At 40.7% G+C, this 17146-nt stretch overlaps 1 protein-coding gene across 2 annotated transcripts in view; it reads left to right on the top strand.

The window, feature by feature from the left end:
* Positions 1 to 4407: 4407 nt before the first annotated feature.
* BST1 (bone marrow stromal cell antigen 1) overlaps positions 4408 to 17146 on the top strand; it is a 33327-nt gene continuing 20588 nt past the window's right edge. Inside the window, exons 1-5 of one of the 2 annotated variants that reach the window (XM_069069482.1) lie at positions 4408 to 4551; positions 5438 to 5930; positions 8925 to 9051; positions 12716 to 12851; positions 14657 to 14739. In XM_069069482.1, the coding sequence (XP_068925583.1) occupies positions 5743 to 5930; positions 8925 to 9051; positions 12716 to 12851; positions 14657 to 14739 (534 nt within the window). In that variant the 5' untranslated portion in view covers positions 4408 to 4551; positions 5438 to 5742. Of the gene's footprint in view, positions 4573 to 5437; positions 5931 to 8924; positions 9052 to 12715; positions 12852 to 14656; positions 14740 to 17146 lie in introns of both variants that reach the window. The other variant, XM_069069489.1, reaches the window with a different exon arrangement.

Below are 17146 nucleotides of genomic sequence, written 5' to 3'. Positions count from 1 at the left end.
AAAGTCAATCTAAAAAACCCAAAATATTTCTTTTGTTTTTGTTTTCAAAATATTTCTTTAAAAATATTTTGCCTGGGGGTGGCTAGGTGGTGAAGTGAATAGAGCACCGGCCCTGGAGTCAGGAGGACCTGAGTTCAAATCCAGCCTGAGACACTTGACACAATTACTAGCCGTGTGATTTTGGGCAAGTCAACCCCAATTGCCCTCCAAAAACAAAAAAAAAAAAAGGAAAAAAATATTTTGCCTGAATAATATTTTAAAGGTTTTCCCTCCCCAATAACCTTAATTTCTCCATTTTAGTTTCTTTGTGTAGTTTTACAATTTCTAGGTTAATTATAGTCTAGCATATCAACCTTTCCCTCCTTTTCTGGTAGGGATTGGAACACACATTGTAATTGGTGTCATGACCCATAAAGCATGAGCAGATCTGCCCTGTCTGCTTCTGGTATACCACATATGTTGTCATAACACTAAAAATGCATACCCAATTTGATCAAATGAGGATAAAATGAGATAATACTTGTAAAGCCCTTAATATAGGGCTGGGCACAGAGTAGCTGGGTAATAAGTACTTGTTCTTTCCCCCACCTTAACCCCCTTCTTCTGGAAAGGGTTAAGTACTTTGGAATGATGAGACAATCCTCCTGATGGTACTGAGCTGTTAAGAGTAGCTGACTCAGCGTACCCTTAAAAAAGGATCAACTCTGACCATGGTCTCCATTCTCTTCCTACATGCAAATCATGTAAGGACCAGTAGAAATTTTCCTTTGAAGATCATGGATGGGCTGCTCTCCCCACTAGGTGAGTGAGTTGAGTTGAGTAGGCCTTAGAGTTCCTGTGTGCTTTCTTTCTTCTTCTTTTTTGCTTTTTGGAGGGCAGTTGGGGTTAAGTGTTGCCCAAGGTTACATGGCTATCTGAGGCTGGATTTGAACTCAAGTCCTCCTGACTCCAGGGCTGGTACTCTATTCACTGTGCCACCTAGCTGCGCCACCCCCCCCCTTTTTTTTTTGCTTTGTGTTTCTGTCCAAACAGTGATGTTGAGCCAGAACCAGCCTTGGAGGAAGTCTTATAAATCTGATACACCTCAAAATCTTGTGTCCCCTAGTTAGCCTTCATTGAGAGTTTCTGCATTAGACTACCTACAAAGTGAAGAAGCCTGTTTGTCAGAAGACATGAACCTGGAGGAATTTGTTTAGATGATGCAAAGAAATGCAGAATACCTGCAAATTGCACCATGTCTTGCAGTTTTAAGCAATAACCTTTCAGAAGAATGTAAGTTATTGCATCCTGTTTTAAGTATTACTGTCAAAGCATGTTTATATATATCGAGTGTTCCTTCTGCAAAAAAGGAAATAAGTAACTGTTTATAACTGATTTGTACTGTACATTGAGGGTATTTCTAATCTCCCTTTGGAAAGAACTTAGTCATGAACCAAGCCTAAGTTATAGGTAATTTTCCTTGTGAGAGGAGGAGAGGTGTGTTAAACTAAATAGTGTGAAAAAAAGGAATATGACCCTTCTTTGAGGCAGTCAGACTCTGGGAGAGCTGAACTTCATCATCACATTCATGGGTCCAGGCCAGAGAAATCCTCTTAGTGGAGAAGAGAAGTTAGTGTCCTAGTCCCTGGCCCCAGTAGTGCTTTAAATTGTTAGACTTGTAAAATGGTGCCTGTTACTGAATTGGTAGCTGACTGGCAGAAATATTATGGCTCAATAATCTAAGCAAAGGCCTAATTCTCAAGGAAAAAATAAAGTTGTCTTTTCAGAAAAGCAATCTTTGACTTCATATGTAGTACTCCTTTCATATTCAGGAGATCTAAATTCCAATCCTGACTCTGGTAACATAGTATGAGATTATACATACAAGTCAGAAGGGCCCTAAGAGGTCATATGGTTCAACCCCCTCCTTTTATGAGGAAACCAAGGTCAGAGGTTAAGCAACTTGTCTAAAGTCAAGTGATGATAAATGTCACAGACAAGATCTGACCAGCAGTCCTCTAGAACACTAGAAAAATACTTATTCCAATGTACTCTTTGTGACATTAGACAAGTTTATTTGGGGAGGATGGCAGCTCATTTTATCTTGCATAAAATAAGGAGGAATGACTAGATGATTTCTAAGATTCCTTCCAATTCTCAAACTGAACATGACTATAGAGCATAATGCACAACTAGGTGTCACAATGAATAGAACAATGGCCCTGGAATCAGAAAGACTCATTTTCCTGAGCTCAAATATGATCTCCGACACCTACTAGCTGTGTGACCCTGGACAAGTCACTTAACCCTGTTTGCCTCAGTTTCCTCATCTCTAAAATGAGCTGGAGAAGGAAATGGAAAACCACGTCAGTATCTTTGCCAAAAACAAAACAAAACAACCCAAATGGAGTCATGAAAAGTCAAACATAAAAAAACTGACTGATACAAACAATGCAAAAAAAGTCAAACATAAAAAAACTGACTGATGCAAACAATGCAAAAAAAATGCAAAAATATAGCATAATAATTGGCCTACAAAGAAAGGGCAACATTGACTTACTGTATAGAGCTGTACTGAACAACAAAGAAGGCAAAAAATAACTGAAATATTTTGCAAATATAAATGTCTCATCAGAACAAAATCGAGAAAAAAGTTGGGAACAAAGGAAAACGTTTTCACATAGAACTATCATCTCACTTGAATTATCCTTCTGTTTTGATTCTGCACATTGGAAAATAATGTTCTAGCTTTTTTTTTATCTTAAAGGGGAGGAGGGGCCAAGGACTGTGTTGCAGTCAACATGGGAAACTCCTGGTGTAGATGTTCCTTCCACCAAAGCAGACAGGCAACTCTCTGGTAACTTGAAGATAGTTGCTCAGTGCTCTGAGAGGTTAAATCCTAGTGTTGCACAGTTAATATGAGTTAGAGACAGAACTAGACAGAGCTTCTTGATTCCAAGGTTAGCCCTCTATCCACCATTCCACATTGCTTCTCTTAGTCTTATATACTGTGTGTGTGTGCGCGTGTACACACACAGGCACACAGGTTAGGTGCCAGACCCTGGGGAGGGTACAAAGAATCATAAAGATGTCATCCCTGCCTTTAAAGATCTTACAAAGTAGTTAGGGATACAAGGCAAATGCATAACAAGTCGAGTACAATTACAATATTTGAATGAATATTTCAAAGAACCAACCCTGTCACACATTTACATACCTAGTGAAAAATAATGTATAATAATCACTATAAGAGTTCAAATAAGGAAATGATCAATTCAGAACTTGTAGAAAAGGAATGGGATGTTCCTTGACATTGAAATTTGGGGTTAACCAAAGCTTAGCAAAAACTCCTATATCCAACTTTGTTGTTGAAAATCCTCCTACAGTGTGTTAATCGAGTTTCCCACTTTAGCAAAAGAATAGATAAGGGCATGGCAAAATGTTATGAGCAAAGATACTAAGGCTTGTTCCAGACGACTGATATACATACCGATTTGTCTGGAGGAGTCATGGAGTAGAATAAAACCACAGAATGCCAGAGCTGGGAGGAACCTGTAGATTCTCAAGCCCAGCTTCCTCATTTTACAAACTAGGAAACAGCCTCAAAGAGGCCAAGTGATTAGATCATGATCACAGAACTATTAAATGCCAGATCTGAGACTTGAACCTAGGTCGGCTGTGCTCCCAATTCAATAGCTCTTCCAGTATATTCCTCTATTCAAGGAAGGAGTTAGTGTATTCTGATCCAAGGGCCATTGGAGCTTTGACCACCCCAGGGAAATTAAAAATAAGTAGCATTTTTCTAAGGACTTTAAGGTTTGCAAAACATTTTATGTATTCTTATTTGACCCAATAACATTGTCAAGTAAGTGCTATTATTATTATTATCTATTATTATTATATTATTATTATCCTCTTTTTATAAATAGGGAAAATTAGGCTGAAAGACCCACTTCTGGGTCAGGTGGTATCTGAGGCAGGATTCAAACACAGGTCTCTCTGACTGCAAATTCACATTCGATTCACTGGACTGCCTTCATGTCACTTAGTAGGTCCCTTCTCTCATTGCCCTCAAGGAGGAAAGTTGAAATCTCAGGAGAGGCAAGAAATATGCAAGCCTTCTACCATGTGGTAATCAAGGATGGTCAAATCCTGAGAGAGCTACAGAATTGAAGGACCCCTCCCTGTAAAGAACAAGAGAGATCACAGGCAAGAACCTTGGAGGCAAAGGCAGGAACGCTGCTGGTGACTAAGTCCTCCCTCCTCCAAGTGGTTTCCACTAAGAGATCTGGATGTCCTCCAGGGAAATGAAGGGGAGCAGGGAGGAGCTCTTGGGGTAAGGGAAGGGAAGGGCCAGATATTCCTCTCTCCTCCCTGCCCCCAACATTCACCACTGGTGTTGCTGTTTACTGCTGATAAGGGTGAGGCACTTCAAAAAAACTGTCATGGGAAGATGTAAGACGACAACAAAAGTACTGCAGCTGTCCTTCTTTGTGAAGAATGACTGTGTTGACATTCTTCTTCTATTCCTTGGGAGAGCAAGAATATATTCCAGAACTATCCAGATGAGAGGTGATACGGGCTTCAACTAGGGTGGGTAAAGAAAAAGGGGTGGACTGAGATATCATAGAGCTAGAAACAAGGTATGGATAGAGCGAGGGACCACTGAATGGGAGGGTATGAAGAAGTCAAGAATAATAGAAGACTGTGAAATGGGGAGAATGATGATATTCTCAACAGAAACAGAAAGTTCAGAAGAGGAGAGGTAATGAGTTGTGTTTCAGGCTTGTCAAGTTTGAGATGCCCATGAGAAATAAAGTCTGAAATGTTTAATAGGCAACTGGTGACAAGCCACTGGATTTCAGGAGAAACGGATCTTTTCAACAAGTCTGTGAGATAACAAGCTTAGTTATGATTATCATTTTAGAAATTAATACCATCATTATTATTATAATTTTAGAAACAAGATCAAGGTTGGGAGAGGTGAAGCCTAGAATCCTGATTTTTCTGATTCTTCCTTCTGTCTATTATCTCCTGCATCATAAATGCTAGATTAAAAAATTTAAAAAGAGGGATGCAAGTTATACTCACTTCCTATGCTTAGCAAGGTGATTGGGATATAGAGACTGCTTAATAAATGCTTTTGTTTTCATTCATTCAAAGAGAAGTGCCTTGGGGGGGACTAGGTGGCCGTGAGTAAAGCGAGGCGCCAGCCACACCCGAGTTCGGTTCCGGCCTCAGACACTTAACACTGACACAAAAAAACTAGCCTGTAACCTTGGGCAAGTTACTTAACCCCAATTGCCCTCCAAAAAAAAAAAAAGCAAACAAAAAAACAAAGAGAAGTGCCTTCTGCTTAATGAAAGTAAAAGGGAATATCAAATGAAGCAGGAAGGAAAGGAAAGGTTTGCCCTTTCAGGTTTTGCTGACAGTAGCATATACTTGCTTTGCTGGCCAGGTCCAAAAGTTCCAGTGAGATGGACGCCTGTATGAGGGAGGAAGAAGATTAGAAAGAGAAAGGGAAAAGGAAAGAAGGAATAGGAACTGGGAAAGGAAGACGTCAAAAAAAGTTGTAAGAACACAGTCACTTCTTTCTGAGCTAAGTCCTCCCTCCCCCAAGTGGTTTCAACTAAGAGATCTGGACTTTAGCAACTTTAGTTGCTTCCTACACAAAGTCGGCTTGTTAGCAGCACAGAGAGAGTCATTCTTCCCCCTTTCCTGCCCCACTGCTGGGAAGTGACTCCCCCAGCAAGGAATTCCTCCATGGAGTCCTCCAATGGACTCCTACAGGGACTGATTCTCTTCCTGTTACTGTTTCTGATGGGACAAGCTAATGTGTATACCAGGGCAGGAGAGAAACGATGGAAGGGGGAAGGCACTAACCCCTACTTGGAGAGCATCTTCCTGGGCAGATGCAATGAGTATATCTCCGTGGTGAACCCGGAACTCAGGTAAGTTATAGGGAGTATCTTTTTCTGGAAAATGTTAAATGTTTCCTTGCGCAGTAGGGCGGGACATTTGCCTGATAGGGGAAGAGACCGAGGTGTTAAGACCCTAGGTTCCCTGTGTGCCCTACTCTACTTTGTTTTCAAAGTTCCTCTGACTCCTGCCTTTCTTTTTTCTCCTTTTTATATTTTTATTTTGTAACTCTGAGTTAGAACTACTATCTTAGGAATCTTGGGACAAGAAACTTTCTCATTTAAGGCTATATGAAAATGTATTTCAAAGAAAAATATCAACCACAGAATACCTGACAATTTACAAAAGACTTTTACATATTGTTAGGTAGGTCCTATAGCTCAAAAGTTTTCTAGTACCCTTGATTTTTTCTGTCCCTAGAAACTGATGAGGTATGGGCTCTGGGAACCTCCCTTGGATTCTTGATTGAGTCAACCCATTTGATGACACAGGTCTGTTGCTAGACTTCCCACCCTTGAACTGGCCTAGCCCACCATTGTCTGTAGCCTCCAATTACTTCCCACCCTTAATCATTCATTGACCTCATTAACTCCTCCTGAAGACCCTCCCCACACTCCTCCTCTAGACCACCCCTGGATTCCTCCCACAACTTTCTGTATATAAGACCCCATCTCACACCATGTGGGTGAGAGCACCATAGAAGAATAGTTAGAGCGCCATAGAATGACCTAGCACAGACTTACTCTGTGTCTAACGCAAGCAAACTTTTTAATAAACTTTACTTTTCTTTGGCTGAGAAGACTCGAGTTGAATTCATTCGGCAGGACCTGGTGTGTTGGTATTTTGGGGTCACCAGAGCAACCCTAACCCTCTTCCTGGGTAACCTCTTCAGAGACTATACCTCAAGGTTTGGTCCTAGGCATCCTTCTCTTTTTGTGTCCTGTACAAGCTTAGTTACCTCTTCTGTTTTCATGACTTCACTTATGAGTGGAAGAAGTGAAAACTTCTCAGACTATACTCTAAAACCTAGTAAGGCTTTTTATGGGAAACAACCCAGGTTCCCCTTCACCGGAAATTACATGATTTACAAGGACTCAAAACTCAGAGTGGTAGGGAGATGGTAATAAAACCATTCTTTTCTGCTTGCTACCTTGAGAAGCCTCTGAGTACTATTTGGGTAAGGATCTCTGTTGCACACAGTTTTGGGGTGCACACACTTTGTATCTCTGCAGATGATTCCTTTATATATCTAGCCTAAGTTCTTTTCCTCAGCTCCATCCCATATTACCTGCCGCTTGGAAATTTCAAACTATAGGCATTATGGGCATTTCCAAGCTATAGTACTATAGGAATCCCCAAACTCTAGGTACTATAGGTGCCTCCAAACTATATGCACCATAGGCATATAGGTACATATAGATATTGTGGTATATGCTATATATGCTACATATATACGATATATAGTATATAGGTACTATAGGCATATACATATAGACACTACAGGCATTTCCAAACTATAGGCATCTCCAGACTCTAGCTATTTATAGGGATATGGGTACATACAAGCACTATAGGATATATAATATATGGTATATATGCTACATATTGTATACACTATATACATACATCATTATGGGTACATATAGGTACTATAGGCATCTCCAAAACAGAACTCATTATGTTTCTCCAAGAATCCTTGCTCTCTGCCAAGATTTTCCTATTACTGTTGAGGGTGCCAAAAGTAGATTTTTGGGAGAACAAAAATGATTCCATTTTGTCCTTTATTTGCTATTATATTCCTTGCCCTTTGACCAGTACAGAATGTCTTCTTCAGTACCTCCCTTTCTCCAATCACTTTGTGATTACAAAAGAACAATCTTAGGATTTTAAATAATTCCAGGGACTCACCCCTTCTCTTTCTCTTACCTTTTAAGGCTTTTTTGTGGGAGCTTAACTAATGCTAATTAGCTGACTGATAAGAAGCAACTGTTTCCCTCGATCTAGTAAAAATAACTAAGCCAAAGGACACATTCTTTTCTTACTAAGACAACGTTAGCATGCTATTAAGTATTTCTCCCTGCCTTTATGCCCACCCAGATCTTAGCCAAAACTGGTTTGTAAGAAACTTTCCTTCTGCTACGCTCTCAGGGTCATGTTGCTCTTCCTCATCTCTCTGCCTTTTTGTTTTCCTGGCTTTCTCTAAGACTCAGTTCGAATCTCACTTTCCTCTCTAGCTAACCCACCATCTACTCTAACAAGTATGTTATCAAACGAGTTATTTTCATAGTTGAGTCCATCATTGGAACATAAGCTTCTTGAGATCAGGGACCTAGTTATGTCTTTTTTTGTACCCCAAGGGCTTAGCATAGAGCCTGGCACATTGTAAATGTTTAATAAATGCTTATGGGTTGACTACGAAGGACTAGAAGATTGTGATCTGTATTGGTGGAGAGGACCTCTGTAGGGAGAGGGAAGGAAAAAAGCATTTATATAGACCTTCCTATGTACCAAGCACTTTATAAATATCTCATTTTATCCTCACAATGACCCTGTAAGTTAGGTGCTCTTTATTATCTCCACTCTATAGTTGAAGAACTGAGGCAGACAGAGGTTAAGAGCTGTGTGTCCAGGGTCACATATCTAAGAAGTAAGTGGCTGAGGCCAGATGTGGACTTAGTTCTTCCTGACTCCAGACCCAGTGCTCTATCCATTACATCACCTAGCCATCCAGTGTCTTCCCTCTCCCACCCCTAATTATTTTGTACTTTGTAAATATTGTGTATTTATTTTCCAGTGCATATATTACTTCCTGGCAATAGAATTTAAGTTTCTGTTAAGTGTAAACTCCTTGATTACTGGAATATTTTTTAATCTTTTTTTCTTTTTTTTAGAATTTTTCTTAACAGTACAGTGTTAACTTGTTAAGTGCAGAGTAGGTACTTAATTTGTTTCTTGAATTGGATTAAAGTCATGGATCTTTTGAAATAATGAAAAAAAAATATCATCACTTGTTTTTTCTCTTCTAGTGAGAAAAACTGCTCAGCAATATGGGAAGCCTTTAAATCTGTGCTTCACAAGGATCCCTGCTCTGTATTGCCTTCCGACTATGACCTTTTTATTAACCTATCAAGACACTCCATTCCCAGAGATAAGGTATTCTCTTAATTATATGGAAAGGTTCCTCTGATTACTCTCCTTCTATTCAGATACCTGTCTACCCTGAAGTATTAGAATTTGCTACTCCACCTGAGGGCCAGTCAGCACTAGTCCATCACAGACTTGTGTTTGTGTTTGTGGGGGGTGTTTTCTGGTAGGGGTACTCCATAAAGCTTGGGGTTCCACCACAGTGTGAAACTGAGAGCCTTACAAGTCAGCTCAGATGTTCCTGTCCTAACAGGAACCTAGGCAAACAAGAGAATAAGCAGCAACAAAAACATTTCATTGGAACAGAAAAAAGAAATGGGAAAAATTTTTAGAAACATTCTCTGCATGCATTCTTGAAATGCTTCCACTCCTAGCTTCCTTCATCTTCCCTAGCCTAGTCCAGAGAGGAAGGTTCCTTTTCTCAGTATTTCGATATTTCTGTTCTTATGAAATGTCTCCTGTGCCTAAGCAGCAACCTCTTAGGAAATAAAGCCCTGGTCTGACAGACTTATGGTTGCCACATAGTCTGGGAGGAAATGTAAGCTTGCCATGACCTGACATTTCTCCCCACTAAATGATGACCTAATCTCAGAACTGTAATGTAGCACTCTTTCTGGACTCACTCCCCCAACTCACACTGGCACTGAGAGTGTGATCCTCCAGAGTGGTCGTTTCATGTTTTCTCAAGGTCCTAGAATTGTCTGGGTACCTATATTCCTTTTTCACCCCCCTTTTTTGGAGGGCAGTTGGGGTTAAGTGACTTGCCCAAGGTCACACAGCTAGTTTTTTTGTGTGTGCTAAATGTCTGAGGTTGGATTTGAACTCAGGTCCTCCTGACTCCAGGGCCTGTGTTCTATTCACTGCACCACCTAGCTGTCCCCAGGGTACCTATTTTCCTAATACTGTAGCTTATGATCTCCCACTGCAGTACTTCCTCTTATCAATAAGCTAGTAGACTCAGTTCTTTGCAAAGGCATTAACTCAAATGGCATAGTAAGAACAGGAATTATAACTCCCCCTCTCCAAAACCTGGAGGTATTCAAGCATTATCACGGCTTGTCTAAGGTGCAGGGGTAGGGAACCTGCAGCCTCAAGGCCACATATGGCCCTCTAGATCCTCAAGTACAGCTCTTCGGATTCAGGCAAAGGGCTACACTCGAGGACCTGGAGGGCTCCATGTGGCCTCAAGGCTGCAGGTTCCCTACCCCTGTAGGATGTTTACTTTTACTTCTTACTTTATATTTCTGCATCTCTTTCCCTTATGACCTTTAACCTTGTTAAAGTCTAAACAAGGTACTCCCTTACATGAACAATCATCTTTTCAATATAAGATTGTTAGTGTTAATGAATCAGATTCTTCTAACTCTACTGGAGGAATGAGCCTGCACAAACCAGTCAGTATATGGACATTTCCACCCCCTCCTAAGCAGTGGGACATCCACACCCAAACTCCATGTTATTGGGGGAAGTCAGTCCATCCTCTCCTATGCCTGACATTATTCATCACTACTACTGTAAGAATGAAAGAGAAAAACTTCATCATTTCTCTGACTGAAAAGAACTAAGAATTCTGAAAGAAATTTTAGACACAAACATTTCAGGTAATTCCATTGCATAATGATAGTAATACCCTTGCAATATGAGCTTGTGTGGAACGAGGCTGTCATAAATGTACTGTAATATAATAATGTGTGAGGCAACATGGTGTAGTGGATAAAATACAGGAGTCAGGAGATCTGGGTTTCCATCCCACTCTGCTACTTACTAATGGTAATACCTTAAGCAAGGCACTTAACCTTTCCAAGACTCAGTTTCCTTCTCTGTAAAATGGGCATATTAATACCTTCGTTATCTACCAGCAACAGGGCAGAAAAACCTATAGCCTTCGTTTTGATGGGCTGTCTCTGTATTATATATGCCTCCTTCTCCTAGCATTTCTTCTCTTTTCTGGAAACTTCCATGCCCAGTGCTTCTAGTCAATCCCTAGTGTCTTTCTGCTTATGATGTCATAGGTGGGAAACCAATCACACCCAGCAGAGAAAGACCACACCTGTCACTGCAAAATCTCTTGGCCCTTATTAAATGTTCTACTGTTACAATGTATGGGACTGTCCCAGAATTTAGGCAGAGCTACAGTGTTTCATGAGCTCCTCTGAAATGTAAAGGGGGGCGGGGGGAGCATCCATGTTTCCCACCCATCCCACTAGAAGAAGTGAAAAGAACTTGGCAGAACTTCAGGGTTTCCCAACAAAACTGGAGCCTTTTGCATGCTTGTCAACTCTCCCACTGAGGAGAAAAAAGGAGAGGGAGGTGGTCTAAGGAAAAGAAAGCGGGGGCGGGGGGGGGTGGAGTTAGGGAGGGAGAGAGAGACTTTTATAGACATGGATTAGACAGGAATTGCTCCAGTTCCAGGATCCAGGTCCATGGTGGTGGAGTGAGGTGGGTGCACTTTTGACAAGAGTCCATCCCATGTACTCAAATCTCCAATCATCTTGAGGGCAGCCTCAACCACTGGGTACTAATGGGGTGGGGTGGAAAGGAGGGGGTTTCCTTGTTCCTGTCACAGGGCTGCAGGGTACATTAGTGCCTTTAAGGGAAGTAGCCTATAAATCAAGGCACATGATTTATAACTTCATCAGATTGATTGGGGACTGCAGACTTGGTTCTAAACACAAAGCATGTGCACATTGCAATGCCAATGCCTGTAGGCCATCAGCACCAAGAAGGTCACGAATGGAAAAAGTTTAAGAAGAATGAGAGCCACCAAGTTCATACCCAATTGCCATGTGGATCAGGTCCTGTCTAAAGGAGAGATGGGCTGCATCTCAAAGGCTGGTCCTCACCTCAGGACCTTGATGCTGGACTGCCTGGACATAAAACTTAGAGTGTAGGAAAGAACTAACATTAATGTTAAGAACCCAAGGTCTGTATTTATAGGCTACACTTTGGCCTTGGATGGGGAGGGTCAGAGCCCTCTTCTTTTACTCTCTTCTCTAACCAGAAGGCAGGCAGGAAAGAGTCAGACCAAAAAAGGGCTGCTCTTGATGATGAATGCCTTTCCATCCCCATAGCCAATCAAAAAGATTTCTCTTAAACTGGATAGCAAACTAGATCCAAAGTTCTGATGAAGAATGCATTAGCTGAACACTCTACAAATGTTTATATGGACTGGACTTATTGGCCAGTCTCTGTTACATGAATATGAGCCATTGCAATTCAGAAAAGTTAAATTTTGGGGTGGCTAGGTGGCACAGTATATAGAGTACTGGCCCTGGAGTCAGGAGGACCTGAGTTCAAATCCAGACTCAGACATGTAACACTTACTAACCATGTGACCTTGGGCAAGTCACTTAACACTAACTGCCCTCCAAAAAAAAAAAGGCAAAGAAAAGCTAAATTTATATGAATTTTTTATATTTGGTTGAACATTTTATTAATTTTTGTAAAACATATCTTATGGTAAAGAATTAAATAAAATTCATACCCTTTTCCAAGTGGGAAATAGTATTTAAAATAAGCCAGGATCAAGCATTTGTCACCAAGCAAGTTAGAAATGAAGGTAAGACAAAATGCAAGTCTTTTTGTTCCTACATGAAACTCTCATAATTTATATACTTAAAAAAAGCTGGGAGTGATATTTTTTTTCATGGCATTTTCATATTTTTCTCTCTAGTCATTGTTCTGGGAAAATAACTACTATCTTGTTATTGCTTATGCTGATAACACTCGACGGCTGATGCCTATAACTGATACGCTATATGGCAGAGTAGGAGATCTCATCAATTGGTGTCGAGAAGAAAATGGCCCAGGTAAGGTTCCTTTGTCATCCAAAGGAGAACCGACATGGAGAAGTCAATCATACGTCTGTTCTAGTCTTAGAAACAGAGACCTGGGTTTCTGATTCCCTACTCTCCTAGGAAAATTGTGTGGACTTGTGCCCTGTCATCAAGCTTCTATGCTACAATCCTTTGTAGCATCAATAACGGTTATAAATTATACCATCAATGTTATTTATACATTTTCCCCATTTAGATGCAAAAGCATGGAATTGCAATCTCCAGCTGCCGACCACAGAATTTAGACTGGGAAGAGTCTTTAGTGTTCCTCTAGTAGTTCAACCTCTTCAATTTACAAGTGAACAGACTGAGGTTACCAGATAGTACATATCCCATAGTAGATGTCATTCAGACCTGGAGTCTGGAAGATGAAAATTCAATTTCATCTCAGACACTCACTGGCTGTGTAACCCTGGGCAAGACACTTAACCCCACAGCTTCAGTTTCCTCATCTGTAAAATAGGTAGAAAATTAGCACCTACATCACTTCATAGCATCACTTAGAGTATCAAATGAATTATGTGTAAATCACTTTATAAACCATGAAGTGGTTGCTATTATTGTTGTTATTAATTTTCTGAGGTTACACAGATATTAAGGGGCAAAGTTTAGATTTTAATGTATGTCTTCTGACTCTAAAGTCAGTGTCATTTCTACTGTTTCAAGCTGTTCAAACTAACACAATTGTAGAAGCATGAATGGAGGTTAGAATAAGTGGGATTTTTTTTCTCTTAAGATCAGAACCTACTTCATCCCATTAGTGGCATTTAGAAGGAAATGAACTGTGTAGTTAATGAACTCTACAAGTGTCATTAAATGAAAACTATTACTTATTTCTAAATTATACATGAGCAGAGGAGGCAGGGTATAGAGGCAAAAGCCTGGCCTAATAGGAAAACTTGCTTCTAACATGTAATAAGTATGCAACCATGCTCAAGTCATCTGATGCCTCAGTGCCCTGGGCAGCTCTCTGTAAGTTAAACAAATTAGTGGAGGGAGATTCTACCATGGGAGTTTCTAATGTTCCTTATCTACCCCCTCCTAAAAATGAAAAATAAATTATATTTAGAAGTAGTTGCTAATGTTCTTTTATACAAAACAAGATGGTACAGAATAGGTAAAAGCACTAGTAACTAGGTGGTGCAGTGGGTAGAACCACCCAGCCTTAGGTCAGGAAGACCTGAGTGTAAATTTGGGCTCAGAAATTTACTAGCTGTGTAACCCTGGGCAAGTCATTTAGCCTGAATCTGCCTCAGTTTCCTCAACTGTAAAGTGGAGATTATAATAGCACCTACTTCCCTGAGGTGTGAAGGTCAAAGGAGATAATAATTGTAAAGTGCTCAGCATAGTGCTTGCATGTGGTAAATGATATATAAATGCTAGTTATTATTATCATTATTAAGATTCAGGTTTGAAATCCCAAATCTTTACCTTGAGAAATCAGTGGAAGAAGGGATTTTTTTTTTCACTAAGAGACCACAGGTTTTAGTCGCAGCCTTCTGGCTGGACATCATGGGACCTTGAGCAATTTTTGCACTTATTCTCTGCCTCAGTTACCTCTTCTATAAATGGCAATAATATACTTGCTGAAGATAGGTGGTCTTGTGAGGTCATATCTCAGTCCAAAGTCTATTGTTCTATGAAGATGTTACTGCACCAGCTCCATTCCTCTGCCCATTTCACAAATCCCTAATGTAATCTACTCAGCCAGTCTATTTGCCTTAACTCCTTTCTCTTGTGATGAAACAAATCAATTAAACTCTTTGCATTTTCCTTAGATTTTGATTATCGATCCTGCCCTACAGTGGAAGACTGTGAGAACAATGCTGTGGACTCTTTCTGGAGGAGAGCGTCCTCACAGGTAAATGCTTAGCTATGGGAGCCCAGATGGGAGAGATGGCTGCAATAGTGTTTGAAGCCAAATAGGGAGAGGGGGAGAGAGATGCATTCCACTCCAGCATGCAGGAGTGTAATGAAAGCTGGCCTCTGAGTCTTGGAAGATCCGGATTCAGGTCCTGCTTCTTTGGTCAAGTCACTTAACCTCTCAATGCCCTAAGCATGCAGAGAAGATGCCCCTCTGTTTTGGTAGAGGGAGTTTGGAAGTTCCTTCCATCAGTAAAATCACAGGTCTGACAAATAAAGACATGTAAAGCCACAGTTTACAAGTGGTGTGCTGAGGTGCTGCAAATAAGGTGGGTTTTTTTTTTTTCATGGCTTCCTTTTTTTTTTCCCCATGGTGGCATAGATCTCTGATTTCACCAGGTATAGTTTTCCTTACTCTTAGGCCAGATAAACTATGCCTTGTCTGTTCATGTACAACTTGGAAATAAAGACTATTTCTCATTGAATGCTATCTATAAAGTTTCTAGAAAAATGATCAATTAATCAATGATCATGAAGCTGAATATCTGCCAAGTGTCAGAGCTCAGTGAATCCTAATTTCATTTGCTCTCCCATATCTTTGCAAAGGCAAGAAAATCAACATGGAACGGGAAATGAGGGTGGACATGTCCAGTTTGATTTATAAGGGTTGAAATATTTGTACAGTGCCCAACAGGTGCACCCATCCCATTAATAAGTAATTGTGAATATTTAAAAACAAAATAAAACCTTTTCTTTCAATTTATGTGCATTATCTTTTTCAAATGCTACTACATTGCTAGGATAGCAGTAACAGTAAAATAATGATGTGCTAAATACTTTACAGATATCTCCTTTGATCCTCACAACAACTGTGGGAGGTAGATGCTATTGTTATACCCATTTTATAGTTGAGGAAACTGAGTCAAACAGGTTACATGACATGCCCCAGCTTATCTGAGGTGACATTTGAACTTGGATTTTTCTGACTCCAGACCCAATTTTCTATCCACTGAGCCACATAGCTGCCTATTTAATTGTTTGGATCTAACTACTTAATTAAGAGAAGCATTGGGTATTCCTTCTGGCCTAAGGGTACTGTGAAAAATTTACTGGGATACTAAGGGAGGGTACCAGGAACCCAGAGAGTTTGGGAACCTCTGCTCATAAGGCAATAAGCCTGTAGACCTTCTGAATTAGAAACCTACTATCAGGGACATTATCAAGACCCTGTCAGGAAGGTCAAAGAAACTCAAGAGAATGGGGTGAGAGGGAGTAGAGAGGAAATTTTAGAGGCTGATGTAATCTCATCGCAATCCTGGAGTTTGGAAATGGTAGTCCTAAAAACTGCAATTGTTTATGTAAGAACACACACACACACACACACACACCCCAATTGCCTCTAGCATGCACACACACACACACACACACACACACAGACACAGCAATTGCTTCTTGCATGCAGGGGCTCAGCTATGCAATTCAAATGGGTTAACACTCTAAGCTTCCATTGCAGAAGACTGAGAACCACAGCAGCTACTGAGGGCCCTCCACACCAGCTTTCTTGAGGAGATCTCCTGGGATAGCTTGTCTAGGCCAGCAATATTCCTCTGTGACAGGATGTGGTCTAAAACATCAAGTGACATAATTCAGAGATAAGAGACAAAGCCAAAATACAATTTTGAAGGCATTGCTCTGGGGAAGCAGCATCAGGAAATGAGTCACTTGGGAAAAGCCAGAAACATTCCAGTATTACAGGTCTAGGAAGAGGATTCCCCCTTTTACATCTACACACACAAAGGACCTACCAAGTTAGATAGCTTGCTTACTGAAAGTCAGAAGTAAGGAGGGCTAAGTCTGGGCTCAGTGTTTATAACCAGGATTAGGAAAGAGAACATGTCAGAATCATATTTTCTTTTCTTTCTTTCTTTTTTTTTAAAGCAGTCAGGGTTAAGTAACTTGCTAAAGGTTACGTGGCCAGTTATTATTTTTGTGTGGGTGCCGAGTATTGGAGGCCAGAACGGAACCGATCCCAGGTCTCTCGACGCTGGGGCTGGCATTCTTACTCACTGCACCACCTGGCTGCCCCTCAGAATCTTATTTTCAGGAGTTCAACAAGGTTGACATTGCAGCAAATTGCTTTGACAGGGCCTGCACTATCTTTTTGAAGCTGTGTAATAAGCACCTGGGTCATGTGCAGTAAGACAAAATTAGGGTGGTTCTCTAATGGAGTCCCCTCCTCCCCTTCTCCAACTCCCACCCCTCAACAATACACCCATTGATGCATTTGTAGCTCTGGGATGCCAGGGCATGGCACTTATGTTCTACACCATGAAAATCAGTCCCCTTAAAATTCCTAAAGCACTTGAAGTTTGCCTTTTAGTCCTCTTTTCCCTTATCTCTTTATT

Source organism: Petaurus breviceps, unplaced genomic scaffold (assembly GCF_028583685.1).
Source record: "Petaurus breviceps papuanus isolate PSGF00001 unplaced genomic scaffold, PetGlider_PUasm1.0 140, whole genome shotgun sequence".
NCBI lineage: Eukaryota > Metazoa > Chordata > Mammalia > Diprotodontia > Petauridae > Petaurus > Petaurus breviceps.
The sequence above is the reverse complement of the archived record's forward strand: the minus strand, read 5'-3'. Positions and strand labels throughout refer to the sequence as shown.